At 34.6% G+C, this 25,205-nt stretch overlaps 2 protein-coding genes across 3 annotated transcripts; one reads left to right on the top strand and one right to left on the bottom strand.

Moving 5' to 3' along the window:
- Positions 1 to 339: 339 nt before the first annotated feature.
- LOC130941503 (uncharacterized) lies at positions 340 to 7,432 on the top strand. 2 transcript variants are annotated; one of them, XM_057870035.1, is made up of 7 exons: positions 340 to 620; positions 847 to 945; positions 2,467 to 2,581; positions 2,734 to 2,910; positions 3,231 to 3,329; positions 3,646 to 3,888; positions 6,448 to 7,432. In XM_057870035.1, exons 3-7 carry the CDS (start codon positions 2,507 to 2,509, stop codon positions 6,868 to 6,870), a joined length of 1,017 nt encoding a protein of 338 aa, XP_057726018.1. In that variant the 5' UTR covers positions 340 to 620; positions 847 to 945; positions 2,467 to 2,506; the 3' UTR covers positions 6,871 to 7,432. The 2 variants fall into 2 exon arrangements, with proteins under 2 accessions (XP_057726018.1, XP_057726019.1); XM_057870036.1 differs by lacking the exon at positions 847 to 945.
- Positions 7,433 to 9,197: 1,765 nt separating this feature from the next.
- On the bottom strand, positions 9,198 to 10,477 carry LOC130939877 (olee1-like protein). Its single transcript, XM_057867942.1, has 2 exons — positions 10,306 to 10,477; positions 9,198 to 9,529 (listed from the first exon to the last, which is right to left on the bottom strand). The coding sequence occupies exons 1-2, from the start codon at positions 10,475 to 10,477 to the stop codon at positions 9,198 to 9,200; spliced, it is 504 nt and encodes a 167-aa protein (XP_057723925.1).
- Positions 10,478 to 25,205: the final 14,728 nt, after the last annotated feature.

Here is a 25,205-nt window from a genome sequence, read left to right as displayed (position 1 = left end):
GATAATATAAAAAATATTAATTGAAATAAATAAACAAAATATTTTGTTATTAATTTTAATATAAAACATATAGTGAAATTATAAAATATAATAATTTTGAATTGAGTTAAATCTACTTGAAGAATGACTCGAATTTAGTCCGAAAATCATCGTAAAAATAACAAACTTCAAAAAGAAGAGTCTTTGGCTCTATTAAAAAAAAGTTATTTTATTAATTTTAGCCAATTTTAAATTTATTATTACTATTCTACTATTGTTATTTAATTTCTAAAAAAGTTGGAATAATATTAATGCTTTAATATTTATATAATTCTCATCGGTGCAGTCAGTCTCCACAAATGCATACAGTTCTAAAGAATAAAATACAAGAATAAATCGGAATCAGAATCAGAATCAGCATCACTTTCTCCAAAATCCACCTGCTCTTTTATGTTTTTATATTTAATTTTTAGTTTTTAATTATCTGCTCAACTGTACCATCTCAATTCTCAAAAGCCAAAAGCTCCCTTAATCAGTCATCACAAGTCACAACACAGAGAGAGGGAAAACGGAAGAGCTGTTGACTTCTCTCTCGCTCTCTGTCTCTCTCTCTCGCCAAAAACCAAACCTTTCGGAGTCAGGTAAACCATTGATCTCTTCGCTTCTATTCTATTCTTAGTCGTTCGTTTTCTCCTGATTTTCATAGTTTTTTCTTTTTATATTTATTTTATTTTATTTTGCTATATGTTTGACTCCGTTCTTCTTTTAGTCCTTATTATTACCATTTATTTATTTATATACGTGGTACTCTGCGAAGCAGGAAAAATATCATTTTTAATTTCGTATTTTTCAATCTTTGTTTTAAAGGTAATTTTTGGCAACAATCATAGTGGATCGTATAATTTGTAAATAACTGAAAGCTGTTGGTGTTTTTCGTTTTTGAAAAACACAATTGCAGAAGCTGAGGTAAGATCCTTTCTATGAAGACCTTTCTTGAGCTTTTGTGTGGATAATTTTAATTTGTGTTAGATTTAGGAGCTTCTGATTATGAATTAGGATGAAATATGAAGTTTAGTGTTAGTTATGTAAAGGTCATACTATTCAGCAAAAAGTTTATTCAGTGGTCAATGTATGTTAGGGCAAGGGTGTATTAGCAATTCACAATCCTCACTAACCCCCTCAATTGCAGTTTTCTAAATCCCTGTTAATTAAATGTGAATGAAAAAAAAGGAAAGGGGGGGGGGGGGGGGGGGGGCGCTGTTACTAATGTTGAAGGGGCTGTTACTAATGTTGAAGTCTTGTAGATTAGCTATGAAGGGCTTATTATAAGCCTTCTCTTTTGTTTGAGTTTGGTGACAAACTATGTTTATGCTAGAATATCGTGGCAGTCCGTGGATGATCCCACCTAATGTGGCATGAATACAAAATGATTTGGGGAAAATTAGATAGTTGCAACTCAATTAAGCAGTTGGGAGTGTGAATAAACAAAGTTTTCCAATAGTAAGCCCTTATGTGATCTACATTTTCAAATGATAAAGTTTTAATCTCACTTTCTGAGTTCTGGGGTCTTCTAAATTCGAATGGTCCTATTTGCTTTAAGTTGCACATGGTGTGCTTCCTAGTTGAAGGTAAAACAAATGTGAATTGCAAATGAGCTGTTAAGCTTAAAAAACTATTTTGAATTAATATTCATTTCGTATCCTTCTTTACTCTCATTCGATTGGTTCTAAATAAATATTTGTATCTGTAACCCATTTCATCTGTCTATGGGCTTAAGGAAATTTCTAATTTTCGCACTTTCAAATAGCAACTCTTCATTATGGGAGTGTTTGGTATGGGGCTAACGTAGGGGTGAAGATTTTATTCGTAATACTTGCCCACCACGGTGATAATGTGTGTTAAAGCATTCTCTTTATTATAATGTTAGCTTTTGTTATGCTTTCTAGCAGGGATGGAATGAGTAAAGTTGGTTTACTGGCTGCATGCATCCTATATCTCTTCTATATTAACAAATTTTCGGTTGAAAGGCTTTAGCTTTGAGGTTTTAGTCTCTTGTCCCCCCATAACCCCCCGAACAACACTACCTCAATGTAGTTCTGCCTGGCTTAAGTTTCATATGGATTAGAAATTGTATTTTAAACTTTATAATTGACCAACACTCCAATTTTTTCAACAAACAAAACAGTAAGAGTGAGTATGAATGAAATCTCACTGACCCCTTCAAAGTTTTTTTTCCCAGATCTTTTTACATAGTTTAGTGAATGGCATAATATAGTTGATATTAGTTACTCATATTTACAACTTGTAACTATATACGTCATGAATGTAGTATCCATGAGAAAAAAAAAATTATTTACAGATTTTAGACTGCATAAATGACGAGCTATTGGATTCAATGTATCATAGTGGCATAGTGCATAGCATTTTGTTTTACTTTAAATGATATGAGTAATTACATAGATGTATTGGTATTGTCTTCTCTTGCAGAACTCGCTATTTTCTTTCTGAGCGTCTCTAAACTGACACCATGAGTGTGGATTTAAAGAAAACTACCTCTAATGGCCATGAGAAAATGTTAAGCTTAGAAGAGCAGCAGTCCCTGGTATGTCCTGTACTTGTGAATTCTTGGTTTGAACCCATGAAGATTCATATGCTGTCGATTTTTTCGATACTTTGTATTTGACAATATGAAGCTGCAATGTTTGCAAGAAAGAAAACATGTTTTCTAGCTCATAATTATTTGCTTCTTTCTAGATCATGGAGGTCAGAAGGTTGATTGGACCACTGTCTGGTAAGGCATCTCTTTATTGTTCTGATGCATCCATTGCAAGGCATTTGAGGGCGCGGAATTGGAATGTCAAGAAGGCGGTTAAAATGTTGAAACAGACACTAAAATGGAGAGCAGAATACAAACCAGAAGAGATCCGATGGGTGAGTGATTGCATATTTGTGCCCGTCTCTTGCTGTCCTCTTGGTCACTCTTGTCTCTTAGGAGGAGTTAACTGTAGGACTGCATAAACTTTAAAGATGCTCAGTCAGATCCAGTGGCCGTGTTTAACCATATCTGATCCTGCTTGAACTACCACCAATTTAATATCATGTAGTTCCTAGACTGAGTTAATGGATTCAGGATCCATCTAGTTATCTACTTCACCTGGAATTTTTGTGATCTGGGAATGTTTGATCAATTATTAAACCCTGATATTATCTTCTGCCAAAATTTTAGTTGAAGTGCACTTCTGTTAATGCAGGAAGATGTTGCTCAGGAAGCGGATACTGGAAAGATCTACAGAACAGATTATGTTGACAAGCATGGGAGAACAGTCCTTGTCATGAGACCTAGTCGCCAGGTATCTTTTGAAAATAATTTATAAGTTATGATATGTAGTATGTCTATTCAAGTCAGATTTTTTTGGGGGTGTTCTTGGAATAAGTGAAATCTGAAGGATGAGAATGTGGGGTGATTTTAAGCATACCCTGTGTTCACTGTCCAGCTACCTAGCCAGGTTCAGTTTCTATCATTTTGACACACTTTCTTACCCCTTGATTTGACATCAGGCAAGGTTTAGTAGATATACCTGCACAAATGGTTGAAATCTGATTTGTTGCTGATGTTGTAGAAGAATGTTATTCATGATTTCCAATTTGTTCTTCCTTGGAGTGCAGAACTCGAAGTCAATAAAAGGACAGGTTAAATATTTGGTATACTGCATGGAGAATGCTATTCTAAATCTTCCACCACAGCAGGAACAGATGGTCTGGCTAATTGACTTCCAGGGTTTCAATTTGTCACATATATCAGTCAGGGTGACCCGTGAAACTGCCCATGTATTGCAAGATCAGTATCCTGAACGTCTGGGTCTTGCAATACTGTACAATCCACCTAAGTTCTTTGAACCATTCTTCACGGTAATTAAGCTTTTTCCTGTTCTCAAATTTCATGCCTTTGATATCTTACACAATTGCATGCTGTTGTGAGGCTGACTATTTTAGATTCTGTAAGAGTGAGGCCAAAGTTGAATTGCATTCTTAGTTAGTAAGCTTTATGATATGCATCTAAGCCGCCAGATATGATATTTGGGATCAGGTCCAAGTTTTTCATTTTTCCTTTTTTTTATATTATTGTTTTCCTAGCGCACATGTCAATGCTATGATTAACAAAAGTACCTATTTAATTTGAGTAAATCTCCAGTTTGGTCCTTGAAATATTTTCTTTTTAAAACTTAATTCTTAGTCTAGCAGTCAAAGACAGAAAGAGAAAGGAGACGTAAGAACGTGTAAGTTATTAAAAGAAATTAAAGTATATAACGATAAAATCTTATACCTGGTAGGGTTTGCTACATAAGTCAAACAACATTATTGTTTCCTGTATCATGTTTGTAGTAAATGCTCATTTATGTTAAATCTTTGTTGACCACCTTATTCAGAGTTCTTAGGCTCCGTCTGGATTCCGTCCCAGACGGAAATATGGAGACAAACAAAATATGGAGATGGATCATGTTTGGATGTAGAGATGACAAAATCAATCATAATATTTTCTGTCTAGTCTATGAGCTAGGATAGTGAGATGGATTCTAGGGACAAAATAAATTTTTTATTCCAAAACTATCCCTATTAAATTTTTCATAATCCAATTATACTCTTCTATATTTTTCAAACCATCTTCCTAGAACTACACTCCCAAGCTTTCCCTTTTACTACAAATTGCACTACTGCCGCTGCCCCCACCACTGCCGCGGCTGTTGCTGCTACTGCCACAACCACAAACACTACCGCCACCACTTTCTTCCTCAATCAACAAAATCAGATTTGAAATGAAGTACTGCAAATCTGGATCATGAAGAGCAAATAGCAATGGACCGTGCCTCCGATTTTGTCGTAGCAGCTACTTATCTCTTGCCTCTGCCTTTGTCACTGTGCTCTACAAATCACTTTTCTATTGATCTCTCTGTCCCCTGCGCCACCTTGAGATCCCATGGTCGCAACCCGTGTTCACTCTGCCTCCTCCTTCTTCCACCTCTTCTTCTCTTGATCCTCTCTCAATCTCACTGTCCCTTCCTCTACCTCCAATCCTCTAGTTCCTGCCACTGATGATGCTGGATTCTGTTGATGCAGCCCCTGTCTCGTCTCCCTTGATCTCTGCTTCTCTCTCTCTCTCTCTCTCTCTCTCTCTCAACAACGCGTGAGGATGGTAATAAAAAAAGAAAGAAGTGGAATGGCTCCCAAAATATTCAGAGTTTTCAATATCTTATCAATGGCTTCTCTTACATTGCCAGGCATGAGCAGTTTTGTTGCAATGGGATATTTCTTAGCAAAATTTTGCTCAATTTTATATGTCCTACTGTCGCCAACTATCGATTTCAAAAAAAAAAAAAAAGTTTAGCTTTTGGTATGGGTGATGTTCATGGGTTTACCGGTTTGTCTCAGAATGAAATCCAAACAGAACGTTAGGTCTCTCAGTCTCCCTCTACCTTTAATGATTGGTCAATCTTACATTTAATCTACCTTCCTTATTGGATGTTTTGCTAGTCCACTTCCCACATGTCCAAACCACCTAAGACAGGATTCTATTATGCCCTCAATAATAGGCGCAACTCCGACTTTCTCTATCATGTTTACGTTCTTTATTATGTTCAATTGCGTATGGTCACTCATCAATTTAAGCATCTTCACTTCGAACGCAGAAAACTTATATTCCTGTTCACTTTTTACTGCCCAACACGCCATTCCATGTATGTTGCATTTTAAAGGTACTTGTTGCGAATGATGTCCGAAGCACTCCACCACTATGACAAACTCACTTGAATCCTATAATTTACATCATCCTTTTTTTCTCCTTTGTCTTTTTTCTCTTGCTTCTCTTCATCTCCCTCTCCCATAACTTCATAGTATGACTTACGAGTTTGTTTCGTGATTTCCACAACTATATCTCGTTTTTGTAAATAAGGATCAAGGTGCTTCTTTTCTTAGATCTTCAAATCTAATTTAAAAGCTTGGTTAGCCGACTAACACCTTTTCCTCCTAAATCTTTCCAAACTTCAATCGGTATATTGTTCAAACCCGTTGATCTACCATTCTTCATCCATTTTAGGGCTCTTGATTTCAAAACCTTGAATTCTTGAATAATAATTGTAGTTTGGGTTCTCCTTCCCCGTGTAGCCAATTCGTGCACGAAAGAATTTCATGTGCCCTTTATTGAATAATTTGTGAAAGTAATTCTTTCATCTTAGTATAAATGAGCTAAATGTAGAAAAACTCTGGTAGCCATGATGTTATTTGATTTACGTAGCTGAGCCACCTAGAGTGGGATATGATTTTGTTATTATATGCTGTTGTTTTTCATGTTGTTACTCTGTGGTGCTTAAAAGATCAAATGCATATGTAGTTCTCAAAAGGCTTTCCTTACCTGTTGATAATTCTACCGTTACCCTTCACCATTTTATGGTTATGTATAATTTGTTGCTGCAGATGGTAAAGCCCCTATTGGAGCCTAAGACTTACAATAAAGTGAAGTTTGTTTACGCTGATGATAACAATACCAAGAAGATCATGGAGGATTTATTTGATTTGGACCAACTTGAATCTGCATTTGGCGGGAAGAATGACACAGGGTTTGACATAAACAGGTATGCGGAGAGGATGAAAGAGGACGACAAGAAGATTCCCTCTTTCTGGACAGGGGAGAACTCTCTATCATCAGTTCCAGTTGCTCCTCCATCGTTAGATTCAATTAAGTTAGATTCTGATTCTGACCCATCTGACTACGAGAAGAGAGAATCTTCCCCTGACTTAGACCCTGACCCTAGAATGGACACCGAGATTGTTAACCATAATGATGAGAATGTCTTGGTTAATCAAGAGTATGGAAACGCCAGAGTCGATACGCATTAAAATGACAAATTAAGCAACACAGCACCTTTTTCCTGGAGTGCTGTTCAACTGTAATTAGCAGATGCTATAACATGCTAGTTTAAAACTGAAAATCACACCATCTTGGGACTATTTTTTAATGTCTTTTACCCCAACTTTATGTTGGATTTTGATGACAACTGATTATACCCTTTGAGATGCTTGATTGTGCACCTAGCAGGCCTTTCGTGTCCTGTGATTGATACTAGTTCTGTTTTCAGGTCCATCTATTTTCTGGTATATTGCACCGGATTTTCACCACCTATTTCCGAATAAAATGACAGCACTGTAGTATATAGTGTATACAATAAAATGTCCATTTACTATAAAATAATGTATGTTATCTCAGACACTAGAACTGAGCTAGTAGCGAGAAATTTGGAAGTCATCTTCAGTAGCTTATTTCTTTTGCCACAAGGGAGGAACATTTATTATTGTTATCATCATTATGTTATTTCTTTTCTTTTTTATTTTAAAATGAAGCAAAGAGTGTATTTACTTTTCATTATTTTATAAGCTATGGATATGTTTTATTGAATTCCAATTGGGGTTACATTCAACGATTATAACAACAAAGCATCCTATTAGGTGGAGTTAGTTACACAGAGACGCCAACGTGTCTTAAATATCCACAGTGAGATTTACCACTCTAATTTGTTAATTTTGTTGACTATTCTAGTACTTGTACTCAATTCATTTCTTTTGATTTGTCATTTGATAGAGTACCCATTTATTTTTCAATCCTACAACTTCGTTGAAATATGAGTTAATTGATTTAATCAAAGGGGAATAAAAATGCATCTATTTTGTTAAGTAGATTGAATCTTTTGTACCTCAAACATCCCTTCCATTACAAAATATTCAGACTATTAAATTCTCTTAAATTTTATCCATTATTTAAATTAGTTTCAACTTCTGTTCTAATCAAACTAGTCTTTTCAAACTTTCCAGTCTTTCTCTCTATTTAGTTTTTTATGTTAGGTTTTTATTTCTCTCTCAAACCTGAACTAAGTCCAAACAGTTCCCTGTAAGAAAGCCTATCTCAGGATACTGACATCAAGAAGTTCCACCTAATCTAAGGACACAGAGTTAACTGACAGACCTGTAAGAAACCTCATCTAAGTCCAATTCATTCCAATAGTTTATTAAGGTTTTCCTTTTTCTCTGTCTCAAATCTCTTTCATCCAAGTAACCCCAGATTTCCAGATATTAGGAACTACGGAATGAAGTCTTATTGGAACTAGCGGGACTCATACAATCTCAGGCTTTGGCTCGCTCCTCGCTTAAGTTTTTAGTTAATTTTTATTTGAATGTCCTTTTAGTTTTTATTGTCGATCTTTTTTGGATAAGTTTTAGATGCATTTGCATAATCTTTTAGTACACCTTAAAGTATATACTTTTCTCTCGAGGCATAGTAGTCAAATTTTCAGGTATTAAATTTTTTGAATTATTTCTACCAAGATGCAATTTGAGGTTTAATTACACTTGTTAGCTAAGACTATGTTGTGTTTGTGTGAAATTCCTCCTCTAATTTATGTCAAATCCTAATATAAGCATTATCTAGATTCTTATCTATAAATAAATTTGATTCAGTATTTGCATTCTTTTACAAATTTGGTAACTAAATGATCACATAAAGATTGAATAATATAACTAGTAATTGCATATGATCTAGATAAATATAACTCGATATTATTATATATACAACTTTGTACCTTCCACCAATACATGATCAAAATTTCACTGTGATGATGGCAACACAAAGTTTAAGACACTAACACAAATTTTTTTTGGTGACTCACTAACACCTAAATTTTATATGCTAGGACGACGCATTAAACATTCCAACAATGAAAACCAAAAGGATTACCCAAATGCAAGAATATTTAAAACAAAAAAAATCCTAAAAGGTAAAGTACACTTTGTCTCAATAATTTTAAAATTTTTTGAATTACGCCCTGACGTTTTTAAATAAGTTTAATAGAACGGCAAAATTGAAACTCTTTAGAAATATTAATATAAAATTGAAATAATCTAACATGAAAAATGTTTCGCGCACCACTTTTATGTCTACTTCTCTTATACACTTTAATTTTGGTAGTAAAAATAATTGAAAAAAAATATAAAATATTTGTCTTCTGTACCATAAAAAAATATATACAAGAGAGGTGTACATAAAAAGTGGTACAAATTTTATTTCTGGTTTGAACATTAGTACTAAGTTTAAAAACTTTGAAAAAAATGGTTAGACAGAGGAAAACAAAAGTGCACTTTACCTACTAAAAAAACAGAGTAGCTTTTTCCTGAAACTAATTCTTAGAACCGAACTTGTAGTACTTCCTTAGAATATCGGCACAACCCGACAAAGCTTCATTCTTCATGAAACCCAAGTTATTAACAAACCTATCATTGGTGGCAATGCCATTGAAACGGTTGAGTATGACACGAGATTGGTCACGACCTAATGCAGGTTCTTTGCAATCATCTTGTGAACTGCTTAAAAGCTTCACATCACAAACTTGGTTTTCAAAATCTGCGTCGACATCTATTGTATATGCTCCTGATGAATCAGTTTGGCTTTGTTTGCTGAAAACAATGTCATTTGTGATCCTGTCCTTGCATTGTAAAATAACCTCCGCACCTAGGAAGGATCATTTGATTGCAATATAACACAGGTTACAACTATAAATGATAACAATTCATAAAATTGGAGATATATATAGTAGTTTATGATTTCTTAATTAGATCTCTACTGCTTCAAAATTTAAAATCTAATTTTCTAGAAAAATCTTATTAAAAATTATTCTTCTATAAATACATGAACTAAATTTTTATCTGCAGTTTTTCTAGGAAATCAATAATAAGTCATTATAGGGAGAGAAAGAAAGATTCAAAAGAAAATGTGTGAAACAACGTGTATACATATATGTATACAAATAAATTTCATGCACTTAAGATCGAGTTTTCTTACGAACAATACTTTTAAAGGGTAGTATTAATAAGTTGTAAATTTTTACAAATTTAGAGTAGAAATTTATATCTGCCAATTGCCACATTTTGTGCGTGTTTAGTGGACATAAAATTAGTGTACCCAAGTTCAAATTAAAACTATCATTTTTTTACATAAAATATAAAAGATGTAAATTAATTCGATAGTCATTAAAGATTTTGAATCATTTTGAAAAAGTTCCACAAAACGTTCAACAAGACGACTTTGATAGGTATCGAGTTAGTTTATATTTCTTAAGGTGAAAATGTTTTATTGTTAAAAAACATAATATACTTGCATTTAATAAGGACAACAATATTGCATATAATAAAAAAAAAATATCAAAAGACAGTACTCTTTTTATATTATACTTTACCAAACAGATATGATATGAATATGATAAAGTGGTGTTATATATGGATTATTACCAGCAATGTATGTGGTGGCAAGGCTCTCAAAACTAAAACGGCAAGGGTCACAATAAACTCGACCCTTTACAGAGAAAGGGTTGTTATTATTTATGCGTATGAAGCGTATTCCTGAAACCATTGCAGGAAGAATAATGCACAAAAGCAAAAGAAATTGCACTTTAAGGCCCATCTTCAAACTAAAAAAGTTACAAGGTTTTTTGTGTATGGAGATCGATTGGAGAGGAAATTAAAATTGTAATAAAGCAAAAGTGTATGTAGAATAAGTAGTGAGTGTGAGTGTGAAGAGTGTTTGTAATTTGGATGAGGAATCGTGTAAATGTAAGTGCTTGAAGTGTGTGTTTATTTGCAGCACTAGCTTGTTCCCTTTTGTAGTAGTTGTTTCCATGAAACTAAACGCGAGTAAAAATTGGCGCGTCATATGGTTATAGTCAACTGAGTAATGCATGAAAAATTCTTGCATATATTTAGGACAATGAGAATCTTTCAAAGTTCAAAATTAACACACCATGAGAATAGAGAATAATATTAATGGATAATACTTCCTAATAGAATCTTCCAATTCGTGCAACAATTATTTTTCATGTTGGCATAATTTTTCATAATTTTTACAAGTTTCTGATTCTTAAAAAAAATGGAAAAGGGAAGACGGTGTGGAAGTGAAGATCGAAGAACTATAGCATAATAGAAAGTGAGTTATGGTTTTGGATTGCTATAAAATAAAACTTTTGTTTTGAGTTGAATAAGTTTTGAACTCCACTTCTTATCTAAAACCTTAAGCCGCTGGACCATTGATGAGTGCTAAATATATTAGTTTAGAAATTTACAAATTATAAAGCTCAAATTTGTTGTAGATAGTTCTAAACCAGCATTCAATACTCTTCAAAGTTTAGTTTAAAAAGATATCACAAATCAAATCAATAATCAAGAGTTTAATTTCGGGTCGTTCTTTTTTAGAATCACAATTGAGGTGCTCTATCATTGGCTATGAAAAAATCGAAGGTTTTGATCGCAATTAATAGAAATTTAAATTGCAAGAAATTAAACTAAAACAACTAGTAAAAGAAATTAAATCCAATTGTATAAAAGATCTTGACAAGAATTGAGGAAGGATCATTATCATTATCACTAACCTTAACATGATAATTACAAAGAACAAACCCAATTCGTCAATCTTTACATATTGAAAAAAGTCAATTAGACTTAATTAATCCCAATCCACAAGTTCTAACCAACTTAATAATTAAAATTAGTAAAAGATTAACATTATTAGAAACAAGACTAACTAACATCTCTAAATTATCAACCAACTTGGACATAGCAACTCAAGATCACCTAAGTTCCCAACTCAAGTTAAGAATGTAAAAATCTACTCTATAACTAGTTCAAGTATTTTATCAAACACTTGGAAGGTATAAAAATAAAATATCATAAATTGCAAGAACTAGTAAAATCTACAATTACGCAATTAAAAAAAGCAACAATAACATATTAAATAAGATAGAATAAAACATCAAATATCAAATTCATTAAAGAAAATTGAGAATTCAACAAGAATTCATAAACTAAAATAATATAAACGAAAAAGCTAACAAGAGAATCTATCAAACTAAGATAATAGAAAAAGAAAAAGTAAATAAAATTAAACTAAAATAAGATTTAAAACTAAAACAAGAGAGAATTGAATTAGAAATCCTAAGAATTTTAAAGAGAAGTTGGAGCTTTTCTCTCTAAAATTTACTAAAACATTCTAAAAACTAAAACTATAGACTACGTAGCGTGATCTCTTTAAGACTTGCTTGAAATAAAGCTCCAAAATGGTTTGAAATGGGCCAAAATGGCCCCATCGCAAGTCACATTCCATTTTAAATAAGGCACGCAACCAAACATGTGTGTGTACATATATGGGTGCCCACACACCCAAAAAGAAATTTTACTCACTCGTGCCTGGGCACTAGTGGGTGCGTGGACACCAGACATGATTGCTTCTTCCTTCATTTCTTTGTGAAATCTCCACTTCTACATACTTCTATTTTTCCAAATTATTCGTACATTCTAAATTCTAAACAACTTAAACAAGCATATCAAGGCATCGAATATAATAAAAATAAAATTAATTTGATAATTTTTAAAGTATAAAAAATTTATTTTCATCAATTAAGTTCAATTATGAGAAATCTCACAAAAACATGCAATTAAAAAGACTAAATACAAGTTAAATTGATAAATTTTACTTTTTCTCAACCCAAAAATTATAGTACAATGAAAATTTATCAACCATATTCAACTTTCTTACATTTTATGTTACTAGATTTATTAATGTGATGATGATTATATTTGCATGCAATATAAATTTTTCGCATAAATGTTGATAACATCTTTGATAATAATTATATTTAAATAAATTACATAAAGATTAATATGATATATTTGTAATTATTGTGAATGATATAGTGAACTTATAGGAATTTATTATGTTATTCATATATAAATAGGTTGAAATAGAAAATATTCTACTTCTTAGCCCACAAGTATTGAAAAGTAGTATCTTATGTTCTACTTTTATCACTTTAGTAAATATAGCAAACATTATGTATATTAAAGTCTTTGCTCATAAATAGATTTTGATGACATGACTTGCATACAATTATGTCTTTTTGAATTAACAAATGCTCTTGTAGCATTCATGGATTATATGAACTGTATCTTTCGTCCATATTAAGATCAGTTTGTAGTAGTCTTTATAGATGACATTCTCATCTATTCTAAAATAGGGGAAGAACATAAAGAGCATATGAGGATTGTACTACAGATATTAAGGAAGCAAAAGTTACATGCAAAGTTATCGGAATATGAGTTTTGGGTAACCAATGTGGCATTTTTAGGACATATTATTTCAAAGGGAGGAATAGCAGTAGATCCTTCAAAGATTGAAGTGGTATTGCAGTGGAAGCAGCCTTTGATAGTTACTTAAGTTCGGAGTTTTCTAGGGCTGGTTGGATACTACCAAAGGTTTATCAAAAAATTTTTACTGATAGCTTTGCCTTTGACACGACTTACACGCAAGGAAGTTCCATTTGATTGGACAGAGGAATGTGAGAAAATTTTGTATACTTTAAAAGAGTAGCTGACGACAGCACCAATTTTGACATTACCGAATCCACAAAAAACTTTTGAAATGTATTGTGATACTTCTTTTAAAGGTTTAAGATATGTGCTGATGCAATATAAGAATGTGGTAGCTTATGCTTCACAACAGCTGAGACCTCATGAGAAGAACTACCCAACGCATGACTTGGAATTAGCTGCGGTGATTTTTGCACTCAAGATATGAAGGCATTATATGTATGGAGCATAGTTTGAAGTTTTTTCTGATCACAAGAGTTTGAAATATATTTTTTTTTATCAGAAGGACCTCAACATTAGATAGAGGCAATGGATAGAATTCCTAAAATACTACGAGTATAAGTTGAGTTATCATCATGAAAAGGCGAATGTAGTTGCGGACGCTTTAAGTCGGAAGAGTTTAAGTATTTCTTGGATGATAATGAGGGAAAAGGAGTTGATTTTGGTTTTTGAGAATCTAAATTTGGGAATGAAGGAGACGTCAAAAGGAGTTGTTATGGCTCAATTGTATCTGACATCTGATTTCAAGACAGCTATTCAGAAAGCACAAGCTCAAGATACAAAAAATATCAGCACTATTAACATAGCTAAAAGAAGATCAACTAGAGGAAATATATCAAAATTGAGATGGTTTGTGGAGATACAAAAGCAGAATTTGTGTACCTGCTCAAGAAAGTTTACGATAGAGAATTTTGACGAAAACCCACTGGTGCGGTATTTTATAACCCACAAACTAACCGGCAAGTGCATCGGGTCGTACCAAGTAATACCTTATGTGAGTAAGGGTCGATCCCACGAGGATTGATGGACTAAGCAACAATGGTTAAGTGATTGGCTTAGTTAGGCAAACAGAAAAGAGTGTTTAGGTATTCAAAGAGCATTAAACAGTAAATTAAGAATTTCAGAAAGCAAGCAGCAATGAGTTAGGAATAAAATATGGAGAAAACAGTTAAGGTTTCAGAGTTATCTGTTTTTCGGATTGATTTTTCTTACTAACTATTTTAATCATGAAAGATTTAATTCATGGCAAACTATATGTGACTAGACCCTAATTTCTTAGACCTTCCTAGTCTCTTCTAAAATTCATTAACTGCCAATTCCTTGGTCAATTAATTCCAATTAGAAGGTGATGATCAAATTCCAGTTTATATGCCACAAGAATCCTAATTATCCAAAAATAAGGGGATTATATGTCACGTATCCCGTTAAATATAAACAATTAGAAATTTAAGATAATATGTTTTCAAACTGTTGTTCAAGTAAAGAGCTTTTTCAAGTTTTATAAGAACTCAATTAGAACATGGGTCATACTTCCGTTTCACCCAAATTCATAAAATAAAGAACGAAACCAATTATTGAAATATAAATCAAAACATGAGTTAAATTAGAAAGATCAAACGAATCAATCCATACAAATAGACAGAGCTCCTAACCTTAACAATGAAAGATTAGTTGCTCATGGTTCAGAGAAGAAAACTAGGATTTTGGTAAAATGTATCGAGTTCCAATCTGATGGCATCTAAATTCATATTTATAACTAATCTTAATAAATTTAAAATTTAATTATCTAAAATTAAAAATAATATTTTTTCCTAAAAATAAGATTTGAATTTAAATTTGAATTAATTAACAAGTATTCAGCTGATGGGTGGGGACCACTTGATTTGTCCCTTCTGCAGCTTCTAATATGTGTTTTCTAGACTGGAAATTGGGTCAAAACAGCCCAGAAATCTCTCCCAGCATTTTTCTGCATTTTTTTGCACGTGGCGCATGTCACGCGTACACATCAGTCACGCGGACGCATCGGTCACGCAGACGCGTCGCTGAGCAAATCTTCAATTCACGTGTGCGCGTCAGTCACACACATGCATCGCCATGGATACCTCCAATTCACGCGCTCGCGTCAGGCACGCGTGCGCGTCGCTCCTCGCAGCCATCTTCTTTGATTCTTGTGCTGAAGAAACTCCATCAAATCCTGCCGAATGCTACCTAAAATAAACAAAATTGCAAAAGACTCAAAGTAGCATCCATAGTGGCTAAAATATAATTAATTCTTGATTAAACTCAACAAATTAGATGCAAATTCACTAGAAAAAGATAGAAAAGATTCTCACGCATCTCCCACCAGATAAATTTTTTATGTATTCCGGTGTAACTAAGATGTACCAAGACCTGAAGCGTATGTTTTGGTGGCCAGGGTTGAAGAAGGATGTGGCTGAGTATGTTTCAAAGTGCCTAACCTGTTAGAATATAAAAGTGGAACATCAGAGACCCTCGATGACTTTACAACCTTTGGATATAGCTCAGTGGAAATGGAAAAGATCACCATGAATTTCATAACTTGGTTACCAAGAACATCGTCAGGACATGACGTTATTTGGGTACTAGTGGATAGATTGACTAAGTCAGCGAATTTCCTCCCGATACAAGTTGATTATACATTGAAAAGACTTTTCCGGTTATATATTCAAAAGATAGTGCGATTGCATGGAGTGCCTTTATCAATTGTTTATGATCAAAACCCAAGATTTACGTCTAGATTTTGGAGAGCTTTTCAGAAAGCATTTGGAATAGAGCTACACATGAGTACAGCGTATCATCCCCAAACAGATGGATAATTGGAGCGAAAAATCCAAACCTTGAAAGATATGTTGAGATCTTGCATGATGGATCATCAAGAAAATTGGGACAAGTATCTGCTGTTTATTAAGTTTGCCTACAACTACAGTTTTCAGCAATATATTAGAATGATGCCATATGAAGCTCTTTATGGAAGGAGGTGTCAATTGCCATTATGTTGGTATGACAGAGGAGAAGCTAGTATATTGGGACTAGACTTGGTACAGGAAACGAATAAGAAGATTAAGAAGATCCGTGGAAAGATTCAAGCAGCGCAAAGTTGACAGAAGATCTATGCCGATAATAAATGTAAGGTTCTAGAGTTTAGTGAGAGTGACCATGTTTTTCTGAAAGTAACCCCTGCTACCAGAATAGGTCTAGTATTACATTATGGTATCAGAGCAGTTCGTTCCCGTAGAGCTTGGGAAACGAACTGGCTATGCTTTTGAGCATACTCTGGGTATGTGTACATGCTATTTAGGATGTCTGCTTGACATATATAGCATAGATGTTCATGAGCGTACTTTTGGAGATTTGAATCACTAGACTTGAGATATTAAGACTGATCACCTTAATATCAATTGTTCGGTGTGGATAAGACCCAAAGGGCGTCTCGTGGATGCGAGCAAGGTGATACAATTGAGAATATGGCTGCTACTGTCGAAGATACTACTGAAAGGATAGAACAAACAAACTAGGAACTGTGATGGAGGTGGTAATGGACCTGGTGGTGGAGACAAATAAGGAAATTAGAACTCGTACAGTTGAAGTTAAGGTTGATGATGTTTAGTCAGTGAGATAAAGAGATTCAAGGAGAGTTCCGGCCGAGTAGATGGATGATTAAGTTCTTAATGGTTTACAATCAGAGTGGTTCTGTGGAAGTGCGGTGATTTTGGTGGCTTTAGAATTGTAATAACGTGAGAAAGGAGTTTTGGGATATGAAATTGTTTCGAGGATTGACGAAGAATCAAGGAATAGGAAGTGAGTGCGTGGTCTAGGTTACAATGGATTGATTTAGACTAAGAGTTTGAAAAATTGTTTAGTTTTTGAGAGAGTTGAGAAGGATTTAAGATTGATTTGATTTAGATGGAACCCTTGAAGAGTAGGAAAGTTTAACTAGGAATGACATGAACTTGATATTTTGTAGTTGTTGAGAAAGAGTTAGACGAAGCTAAGAGTGAAATATATAGGTATGTCTTAGGCTTGAATTAGGTTAAGTTTATGACCTTGTACATGAGAGTGAAGGATATGAAATAGTATTTAAATTAATTTTGGGAATGGTAGAACGAATGGTTTGAGGGTGGTTGAATTTGAGATATGAAGATTGGAGAGCAAATTTTGGGGACAAAATTCCTAATTAGGTGTGTAAGATGTAAACTTTGGGTAATTAATAAATAATTAACCAATAAATTAACTATTATTCAAAGAAATTATAAAATTAAGTTTGATAAGTTAAAAAAGTAAAAATATTTAAAATACAAATTTCAACACTAATTTTAAAGATTTTGACCCAAAATTTCATTAACACTTGAGAAAGTGCAAGAGAGCATGATGGAGGAGAGATTGAAGGAGAGAACCCTAACCCCAAATCACTTCTACTTTCAAATTTTTCTAACTTTAAATCTGAAACGCTGATTAACGAGTTGTTTATGGCCATGTGTTTGTTTCATCGAGCTCTTCGATTCTATTTGATTGATTTGGTAAGGAATCTTTAAATTCATGCCCAATTCTCCCTTCCATATAATTTCACGTTTTTGGTTTTGGAGATGTTGAATTACTGTAATTTTGATTGTTTAGGGATACTCCATCGTGAATTATTAGTGGGTTTCATCCCAATTTTGAGTGGTTAAGTGGTGCACGAAATTGTGATCATCAATGGCGCCATCAACATGGTACGCACAATTGCAATCTCAACTCTTTATCACAACTTCGCACAACTAACCAGCAAGTGCACTGGGTCGTCCAAGTAATAAACCTTACGCGAGTAAGGGTCGATCCCACGGAGATTGTTGGTATAAAGCAAGCTATGGTCACCTTGTAAATCTTAGTCAGGCAGATTCAAATGGTTATAGATGATATATGAATAAAGCATAAAGATAGAGATACTTATGTAATTCATTGGTGAGAATTTCAGATAAGCGAATGGAGATGCTTTGTCCCTTCCGTCTCTCTGCTTTTCTACTGTCTTCATCCAATCCTTCTTACTCCTTTCCATGGCAAGCTGTATGTTGGGCATCACCGTTGTCAGTGGCTACAGTCCCGTCCTCTCAGTGAAAATGTTCAACGCACCCTGTCACGGCACGGCTAATCATCTGTCGGTTCTCAATCAGGTTGGAATAGAATCCATTGATTCTTTTGCGTCTGTCACTAACGCCCAGCCTTCAGGAGTTTGAAGCTCGTCACAGTCATTCAATCATTGAATCCTACTCAGAATACCACAGACAAGGTTTAGACCTTCCGGATTCTCTTGAATGCCGCCATCAATTCTAGCTTATACCATGAAGATTCCGATTAAAGAATCCAAGAGATAAACATTCAAGCCTTGTTTGCTTGTAGAACGAAGGTGGTTGTCAGGCACGCGTTCATAAGTGAGAATGATGATGAGTGTCACATAATCATCACATTCATCAAGTTCTTGAGTGCGAATGAATATCTTGGAATAAGAACAAGCTAAATTGAATAGAAGAACAATAGTAATTGCATTAATACTCGAGGTACAGCAGAGCTCCACACCTTAATCTATGGTGTGTAGAAACTCCACCGTTGAAAATACATAAGAACAAGGTCTAGGCATGGCCGAATGGCCAGCCTCCCAATGATCTAAGAACTAGACGTCCAAAGATGATCTAGAGATCTGAAGTGATCAAAAGATGAAAATACAATAGCAAAAGGTCTTATTTATAAAGAACTAGTAGCCTAAGGTTTACAGAAATGAGTAAATGACATAAAAATCCACTTCCGGGCCCACTTGGTGTGTGCTTGGGCTGAGCATTGAAGCATTTTCGTGTAGAGACTTTTCTTGGAGTTAAACGCCAGCTTTTGTGCCAGTTTGGGCGTTTAACTCCCATTCTTGTGCCAGTTCCGGCGTTTAACGCCTGGCATTCTTGAGCTGATTTGGAACGCCGGTTTGGGCCATCAAATCTCGGGTAAAGTATGAACTATTATACATTGCTAGAAAGCCCAGGATGTCTATTTTCCAACGCCGTTGAGAGCGCGCCAATTGGGCTTCTGTAGCTCCAGAAAATCCACTTCGAGTGCAGGGAGGTCAGAATCCAACAGCATCTGCAGTCTTTTTCAGTCTCTGAATCAGATTTTTGCTCAGGTCCCTCAATTTCAGCCAGAAAATACCTGAAATCACAGAAAAACACACAAACTCATAGTAAAGTCCAGAAAAGTGAATTTTAACTAAAAACTAATAAAAATATAATAAAAACTAACTAAAACATACTAAAAACATACTAAAAATAATGCCAAAAAGCATATAAATTATCCGCTCATCATTAAGGTAAGAAACCTTTGAACCCTTGTAAATTATTGAAATTAATGAACCCTATGTTGATTATAGTGAAATTGTATGGTATTAGATTGAATTGTGTGAATTGGAGTCAATTAATAGATGTTGGATGCTTGAATTGAGCTTTGGAAGCTGAAAATTCATTTGATGAGGAATTAGAGACTTGGAAATGTGGGACGAAGAAAGGTTTTGAGGTGTTTCCGGGCTTGGAAAAAAATCGGCCAAGGTATGGTTTTGGTTTCTCATAGTTAATATATAATGTTGCATGAAAACTTAGGCTAATTGTCTTTAAGATAGGTTGAACGGTGTGGAATTATGCATTGTTGTTGAGAATTGAATTGTATGTTGACTAAGTGTGAAGTGAACTGGATTGATAGAGCTTTGATATGATGCTATGGAATGATGATAATTGTTGATTTTAATAATGATTGGTTTTAAAATGAGAGTTTTGAAAAATTAGAGGTTTGTAAACTTTGGTAAAAACTGATTTTTGACATCTTTGTCTCTGTGGTCATCTCCACCACCATGTCCATTACCGCCCAGTTTACCATTTTCCACTTGTTGTCCCATCATTTTCACTGCTCGGTTGGTAGCAGCAACACTAGCGTTCATGGAAGCAGCCATGTTTACCATAGTAGTTACGAAATCAATCGAATTATTCACCAGATCAGTTCCCTCATTACCTATCCGCCTCGTTTACGTCTACGGGATGCCATTTTGGTCTTGTCCACACCAAATAATTGATATTAAGGTGATCAGTCTCAACATATCAAGTCTAGTACTTCAAATTTCCAAAAGTATATTAATGGATAGTTATGTTATATTTATCAAGCAAATATCTTAAACAGCATAAAAACACAACTTAGAGTATGCACAGAAGTATAATCAATCCATCCCTCAGGCTCTACAAGGATGAATTGCTCTGATACCATAAATTTAACACCCTACTATACAAACATTTACGCTATAGTCGTAAATCAAAGGTGGTGAGGTATTACGACACTTAAAAAGAGGAATACACGCATATTAATAGAAGAATAATAATATAACAAGGAGCTCGTGAAGAAAGTTAAACATCGTCAGTTGTTAATTACACATGAATGCGTTAAGGTGACCAACATCGTATACAAAAGTAAAATATAGCATGAGTTCAAAGTGAAAATACATAATAACGCATATACATAATAGTTACTAGTCTCGACCCATGAAGAAAAGACCAGCTATAATATACATCACTAGAGAAGTACAAATATACACCTATCTCTCCATTAAAAGCCTCTAAGAGTAAATTAAAGTCATATACAATATACTTCCAAAAAGGAAGAGAAAATCTATAGACATCAAAATAAAACTCTTCAAAATAAATCATCTTCACTTTATCACCTGAAATCCCGCACACTCAACGAGGTGCGTTGCGTTCTATACCTGAAAAATAGAATAATAATAACAGGTAAGAACCCGAAGGTTTCCAGTAGGGTAGCAGTTCCAAATAAAAACTACATAAGGATATATGAACCCATTAGACAATCTTGATCTCCAACATCACATGAATTCAAACATAGGGTCTTAACTAATCCCTATAGGGTTAGATTTGGTAAAGTCTCAACTCTATCAACTACCTCTAGTCTCAATGTTTCCCAATACATTATCATCTTTATCCTCAGTCTTAAGATTTCTCAGTTTAGTAGGATCAATCACTTATACAAATCAAATACAAGACAATCACAAATAAGTACAATTTGAAAAAGTAGTACAACTAGAAATTAGGCAAGATTATCAATTAGGAAAACCAAAATAATTATGAACACCCAAGCAATATCAAACATGTGCAATATGATGCATGCCTATTCTACTATCCGTGAGCTCACGTGTTGATTAAAGTAACAGACCTGACATACATCCAGTGGCTAACCGAGACATTGTCTCTCTGTTACGCATCCTAAGAGGATTATAATCGAAGGAGAGTGCCTTTCCACCATCTTCTGGAGGTATCATCAGGGAGAATAATACAAAGGAGTGTGTCTTTCCACAAAAATACGAAGGAGTGTGCCTTTCCACCTTCTGTGAGGTTGTGCCATCTAAAATGAAAGAGAGTGCCTTTTCACCTTACACTAGAGAGAATGTAGGGAAATAACGCAAAGGAGGATGCCTTTACATAAAAATACGAAGGAGTGTGTCTTTCCACCTTTCCTATATCCACACCGCAACTCTGAAAAAGCAGAACAAAACCCCCAATCCTTGCCTGGTGTCGGTGCCTTATCAACAACGCAAGCGAGACAAAACCCACGTCCTTGCCAATTTAGTTTTTATATCACATTCAATTATAATCACCAGATTAATCAATTTCATAAGTTATGATATATCGTAACCTTATTTGTTCATTGAAATATTCAACCTTATCATTCTGTGAGCGGGAATAAGCCACCATCCTTACCGTGGGTGGGACGAACCACCATCCCCACAACATTTTCTATCCAATTCATAAAGTTTGATCCGATCATTACTCAATTGAATTTAATATATTCACCTCCAGTATATTTAAAGATTTAAAAATAGCTCTCAAACTCCATACAAAGATTATAGGGGGTTATAGGCTTGCCAGAAGGGCTAAACAATTCAAAACAACATTTTCAGCAATAACATGATGCTGTGCATACACATGGCTTGTGCATACGCACAGAACTTGGTTCAGTTCTCGCAAGAAATTGGCATCGTGTGGATGCACAAAAATCCAATGATGCGTACCATGCAAGGTGCGTACGCACGAAACTTGGTTCTGCCACCAATTCTACAAAATCTGCATAATTCAATTTTAAACACTAATTTTTAAATACCTATAACTTTTGATACAAAACTTCTTTTCCCTCTATTTTTGAGGATCTTAAAGTAGACATTCTCAGTTTTAATTCAAGATAAATTTCTTTGATTTCCAAGCTTCAGGGGCTAAGTTATGCCCCGTCGAAGTTGGCCAAAATGACCAAATTACCCAATTTTCTGCATTATTAAGTTTTACCATTTCTTAATTCTTTCTCTTTTGAAACCATTATCAACAAGCCTCATCTATCATTTACACTTCATCAACTCATGAAACACTAAATTTTTCTCCCAATTCTTCATTTAACATTTCGTTAGCCAAACTTACACATTTTCTCCAAATTCAACAATTAATCATTCCACATTCAATCTCACATGTTATCAACAAGGATTTCAACCTCAACAAATATATCTCAACACAATCAAGGCATGCTCATAACCCACACAACATAATCAACCTTTACAACACATTGATAGATGCTCATAACTTACCAAGAGGTGTATCACACCCAATCACGGTCTCTGGCCCAAAATTTATCCAACGATCAATGTCAAATCAATTTCACACATTTATCAACCATCGAAAATCATATATTCACACTAAGCCATTATCACCAACCACATCAATTCATCTATATCTTAAAGTCAACTAGATTAGAATTTCACATAGCATTACATAGTAATTACTTGAAACCGAAACCCGTACCTTTGTTGACGGCAATTTCAACCTCTTGGATCCCTCTCCGACCAATTCAAAGTCTCAATTCAAGCCCCAATCCACAGCAACTAAGCCAAGTATCCAAGCAACTCTACTCAATCTAATTTCATTCAAATTTTCACATTATTCATACTAAGGATTTTATACAAATTAGCGAGAAAATAGAGGAAAGGATTTCCTTACCTTGTTCTACATGATCTTAGGTCAAAATTCTGCTAGAATGTGAATTTGAGATTTTCCTAAAGCATCAAAGTCACAAATTTTCAACACCCACAACTCAAAACACAAAAATAGAGGAAAATGGAAAAATAGGGTAGGGTTCTCATGATTATTCACCACAAAGGTTGTATAGAAACGTAGAGGGAGTTGAGAGCAATGCATATCCACAAACAGATCATTGATCGGAGCTCCGATTTGTAAAAAAATTGAATTTGAAGGAAAAGGTGAATAGTATTTTGTGGGTGTGATTTCTCTCTTCTCCTCTATGTCTCGAGCCCCCTGTAACGACCCACATTTTTTAAAACCTAAATATAAATAAGTTATCATTATTTTATTAATTGGAGTTCCTTATTTTTAGAAATTATTTTATTAAAAATAATTAAATTAATTTTATAACTATTTTAGTTTAATTAAATTTAGATTCTTATATATATTTTTATTATGATGAAATATTTTACATAATTAAAACTATAATTTTAGTAATTTATAAATAATGAAAATTATATATATTTTCATTTGAGTAATTTGATATTTTTAATTTTAAAATAAAGTTTAGTTAATATTATTATCGAGCTTAATATCCACTGAAATGAGTAAATATTGGTACTCTTCGGTGAACTTAGCTTTGCTAATGCTTCACCATATATCTTTTATTGTTATGTTGGTAATGTCATTTATATTAGTAACTCATATATATTATTACTTGTGTTTTAATATATCCAGTTTTCATAATTATCCGTTTAGAAAATTTATAACTTGAATTGCTGACTCAACAGCTTGATTTTGTAAGGTCCCACATCGGTTGGGGAGGAAAACGAAGAATGCCTTATAAGGGTGTTGATACCTCTTCCTAGCATGACGCATTTTGACGAGTGAGTGTGGGGGGGTTTCGGCTATCATCCCTATCGTCAAAGACAAAACCGTGAGGCCTTGTGTGCCAAAGCAGACAATATCGTGCTAGAGGGTGGTCTGGACTGTTATAGATGATATCAGAGCCAGAGCCCGGATCGATGTGCTAGCGAGGGTGCTGGGTTCCCTTAGGGGGTAGATTGTAAGGTCCCACATCTGTTGGGAGGGGAATGAACCATGCCTTATAAGGGTGTGGATACCTCTCCCTAGCATGACGCATTTTGACGAGTGAGTGTGGGGGGGGGAGGGGTTTCGGTTATCATCCCTATCATCAAAGGCAAAACTGTGAGGCCTTGTGTGCCAAAGCGGACAATATCGTGCTAGCGGATGGTCTGAACTGTTACAGATGGTATCAGAGCCAGAGCCCGGATCGATGTTCCAGTGAGGGCGCTGGGCTCCCTTATGGGGGTGGATTGTAAGGTCCCACATCGGTTGGGGAGAGAACGAAGCATACCTTATAAGGGTGTGTATACCTCTCCCTTGCATGACGCGTTTTGACGAGTGAGTGTGGGGGGGCTTAGGCATTCATCCTTATCGTCAAAGGCAAAACCGTGAGGCCTTGTGTGCCAAAGTGGACAATATCGTGCTAGCGAGTGGTTTGGGCTGTTACAAGTTTCGTGACACCCAACCTCCTACGTGTCACCAAACCATTCAAAACCATCCTCATCATTATTAATCACAATCATCGGCATCTCATCTTCTTCCTTTAATGTTACAAGAAGGAAGGAAAAAAAGAGAGAGGGAACGTAAATTCCATGAAACCTGAGAGCATCTGATTTTGATTTCTTGAGATCCGTAACTCCAATAAAAAATCTAATCCAATAAAAGTGTTCGTATCCTCCTCCTTTACATATTGGCATTACTTTTGTTCGGTAGAATTTGACAGCGACGTAGCTCTCCTTCCCCTTGAGTTTGGCCGATTGGAGTTCTAGGAGGCACAAACGATTTCTGACGTTTTCTTCTTCAACAGCTCGGTCAGAA

Source organism: Arachis stenosperma, chromosome 7 (assembly GCF_014773155.1).
Source record: "Arachis stenosperma cultivar V10309 chromosome 7, arast.V10309.gnm1.PFL2, whole genome shotgun sequence".
Classification (NCBI taxonomy): domain Eukaryota; kingdom Viridiplantae; phylum Streptophyta; class Magnoliopsida; order Fabales; family Fabaceae; genus Arachis; species Arachis stenosperma.
This window is presented reverse-complemented; position numbering and strand designations above follow the sequence as displayed.

What these genes read in the sequence shown, in the direction of transcription:
- LOC130941503 (XM_057870036.1), top strand. Translation starts at nt 2,507, where the DNA reads ATGAGTGTGGATTTAAAGAAAACTACCTCTAATGGCCATGAGAAAATG. An exon ending in TAGAAGAGCAGCAGTCCCTG is followed by an intron (nt 2,582 to 2,733) that starts GTATGTCCTGTA and finishes GCTTCTTTCTAG; the next exon opens with ATCATGGAGGTCAGAAGGTT. An exon ending in TCATGAGACCTAGTCGCCAG is followed by an intron (nt 3,330 to 3,645) that starts GTATCTTTTGAA and finishes CTTGGAGTGCAG; the next exon opens with AACTCGAAGTCAATAAAAGG.
- LOC130939877 (XM_057867942.1), bottom strand. Translation starts at nt 10,477, where the DNA reads ATGGGCCTTAAAGTGCAATTTCTTTTGCTTTTGTGCATTATTCTTCCT. An exon ending in TGCCACCACATACATTGCTG is followed by an intron (nt 9,530 to 10,305) that starts GTAATAATCCAT and finishes GATCCTTCCTAG; the next exon opens with GTGCGGAGGTTATTTTACAA.